Source organism: Staurois parvus, unplaced genomic scaffold (genome assembly GCF_062004578.1).
Source record: "Staurois parvus isolate SC_StPar_1 unplaced genomic scaffold, SC_StPar_1.0 ptg000470l, whole genome shotgun sequence".
In the NCBI taxonomy this organism is placed as follows: Eukaryota; Metazoa; Chordata; class Amphibia; order Anura; family Ranidae; genus Staurois; species Staurois parvus.
In genome coordinates this window covers 1,588,845-1,591,714 of record NW_028318266.1, presented here as the reverse complement: position 1 = coordinate 1,591,714, position 2,870 = coordinate 1,588,845, and the positions used below count along the sequence as shown (strand labels likewise).

At 43.8% G+C, this 2,870-nt stretch overlaps 1 protein-coding gene across 1 annotated transcript; it reads right to left on the bottom strand.

Annotated features, from left to right (window-relative positions):
• Positions 1 to 1,467: 1,467 nt before the first annotated feature.
• LOC149452500 (olfactory receptor 11A1-like) lies at positions 1,468 to 2,602 on the bottom strand. The gene has a single exon (XM_089689168.1). The coding sequence runs from the start codon at positions 2,479 to 2,481 to the stop codon at positions 1,525 to 1,527; it is 957 nt and encodes a 318-aa protein (XP_089545294.1). The 5' UTR covers positions 2,482 to 2,602; the 3' UTR covers positions 1,468 to 1,524.
• Between the last annotated feature and the right edge of the window lie 268 nt (positions 2,603 to 2,870).

The window sequence follows — 2,870 nt, the reverse complement described above, 5'->3', positions numbered from 1 at the left end:
GAGTGCGCACTTTTTTACCCTAGATTCACCGTGTGGTACACTGGAACCCTGCCCCACGCACTCATTAGGATCCACCGGATCCCCACGTGGGCCCTCATTTATCTTGGGACTTTTTATTCACTCAAGTTCACCTCAGTGTGATCCGATACTCTGCACTTTATTTTATGCTATAATATGCTGTCCGTATTTATGTTATTTTAGCGCTGCACCTTTATATGTATATGTATTCTGTTGGAAGGTTCATTCTTGGTTACCTTTTTTGGTGTTCTAGCAGCTATCTTTTATATAGTTTTAGATAGCGCTCACATATTACCTCTTTACTAGTTTAAAACACTGAATAAGGAATGTTGATTACCCCCTCCCAGTACCAATGAAGTTTTGGGCAACATCATAGCATGTGGATAAGATCCCCATGATCCCGTTTGCATCTACCACAAAGAGAGTCCTGGCGTACCCCATAGTACATAATTCAGCGGGTGTGTAGTGAACCCTAAGTAAAATATATAGTTGTGAGATGTGGTGAGAATAGGGGCGGTGTAATGGACCGCCTGACAGCACCTCTATCAATCCCCTGGCAGAGCCTCCCCAGAGTGTGGAGTCTAAGCACCGGAGCACTTGTTCACCAGGGCCCCTGATGGTGGGGATGGACTTGGGGCGCTCCGGTACCAGGTCGCAGCTGCTAGGTATCTCCAACAGGGGTAGCGGAGTCTGACAGGAGCTCCAGGGGGCTAAGAGTCTGATGTGAGGGAGCATAGTGATCCCTGCAGGATGGATGGATGAGCTAAATCAGAGTCATACAGGCCGGGTCGGTAACTAACGGGTCGGTGAGGTACAAAACGGTAGGCAAAGGATAGTCGGGTCACACGCAGGGTCAATACCAAAAGATCAGATTTAAAGGGGAACATCCAGGAGCAGAGTCAGGCAGGCCAAGGGTCAGGACAGGAGAAGGCAGCAAGGTCAAACAATCCAGATCAAGATACTCACAACACAGGTAACAGCATACAAAGACCATTCGGCAACAAGTGTTTTTGCAGAGCTGGCTTAAATAGCCCGCCCTGCACCTGACAGGCGCAGCCTAGGTCCTAGTGCCTGCCTAGTACTGTCAAGACGACGGGTGCGCCTGGGTCCTAGTGCCCTGCCACCTACACGTCTTGGCAGACACCTTCGCCTGTGTAGACCCATGCGTCGTGATGGTCCCTGACAGGCGGACTGACCATTTGGAAACTCAGGCACTGCCCGAGGGCCCGAGGGGCCCCATGAGATGCCCCTGGTACCTTTTTCATAGGCTTTTTTGAGTTTGAGCAAGGGCACAGGGGCACCATGATCCCCTATTGCCCGGGGGCCCCATGAGTTGTCAGTCCGCCCCTAGGTGAGCAACAGTGAGCTAAGTTTGGTCTTCCTCAAAGGCCCCCACATCTGACGGGTCTCTTTAATGCAATATCTATGCCAAGAAAAAAAAATCAAGTATTTGGATATTACATTTATTTTAAAAATGATTGGAAGTGTACAGGTAATAGTTGCTCATCATTTGCATGGCATTATTGTGAGGTTTTTATATTTAGAAATGAATGAATATATGGCAGCTCGAATTTCCTGATTTCTTATACTATATATGAGAGGATTGAACAAAGGTGTCACCACTGTGTACAGAACTGATATCATCTTGTTAAGAGTTTTTGAGTTTGATGGAACCAGATAAATGATTATTAAAGATCCATAAAACATAGTCACCACAGAGAGGTGAGAGCTGCAGGTAAAGAAAGCCTTCTTCCTCCCGATAACTGATGACATACCAAGAATGGCTACCACAACACAACTGTAGCTCACCAAAACCAAGAAAAATGGTATGATCATGATAGGAAAGGAGAAGATGATTATTATTATCTGCAGGACTGAGGTGTCCGAGCAAGCAAGATCTACGAAGGGAGCAAGGTCACAGAAGTAATGGTCAATGATGTAGTTTCCACAGAATTTAAGCTGAGTCAGGATACCCATTGTGATCAGCGTTGACAAAAATCCAAGCAACCAGCAGAAGGTTACCAGAGAATTCTGAAGCTTCTGTCCCATAATTTTGTTATAGAGTAAAGGCTTACATATGGCCAAGTACCGGTCATAGGACATCGCTGCGAGAAGATAGCTTTCTGTACTACCTGAGGCACAATAGAGATAACTCTGAGCGATGCAACCAGAGATGGAGATGGTGGCTCCATTCAGCCATATGACCCGTAACATGTTTGGAACAACGAGGGTCACTAGTAAAATCTCTGAACATAAGAAATTTTTGAGAAGGTAGTACATAGGGGAGCTTAAACATTCTATGGTTGAGACCAATATGATAATCAATACATCAATAAAAATTGCAGCTGTATAAGCTACAAATATGAAAATGAAAAGAATGGTCTTTAATCCACCAAGGCCTTGGAACCCCAACAGAATAAAATCTTCTCCTACTGTGCCATTTTTCCTGTTCATGATTACCATTCATGATCCACAGAGACAGAAATTACCTGATAGTAACAATGAAATATTCATCTCTACAGCACAAATAAATATGTTTTTAAAAGTGCTAAAGAAAACTGCTGTCCATTTTAACCTGCTTTCCTTCCTGCCTTAGGCTTTCCTGCTTGAAAATGTGTAAGGTAAAGTTCAACTTTAATTGTATAGTCTACATGAGCAAATACAGTTACAAAATTTAAATTTTACTGCAAAAATTCTTTACAAAATGTACAAATTAGGACTTTTTTTTAAATAAACGACTAAGAATGGCTGCATAGCTTATATCTTGATTTAGGGTGCATTCCCACTTGCAAATGCACCCTTCCTAAAATGATATGTAAGAATCCCAGCAGGAGTTCCCATGATTAGCTGGG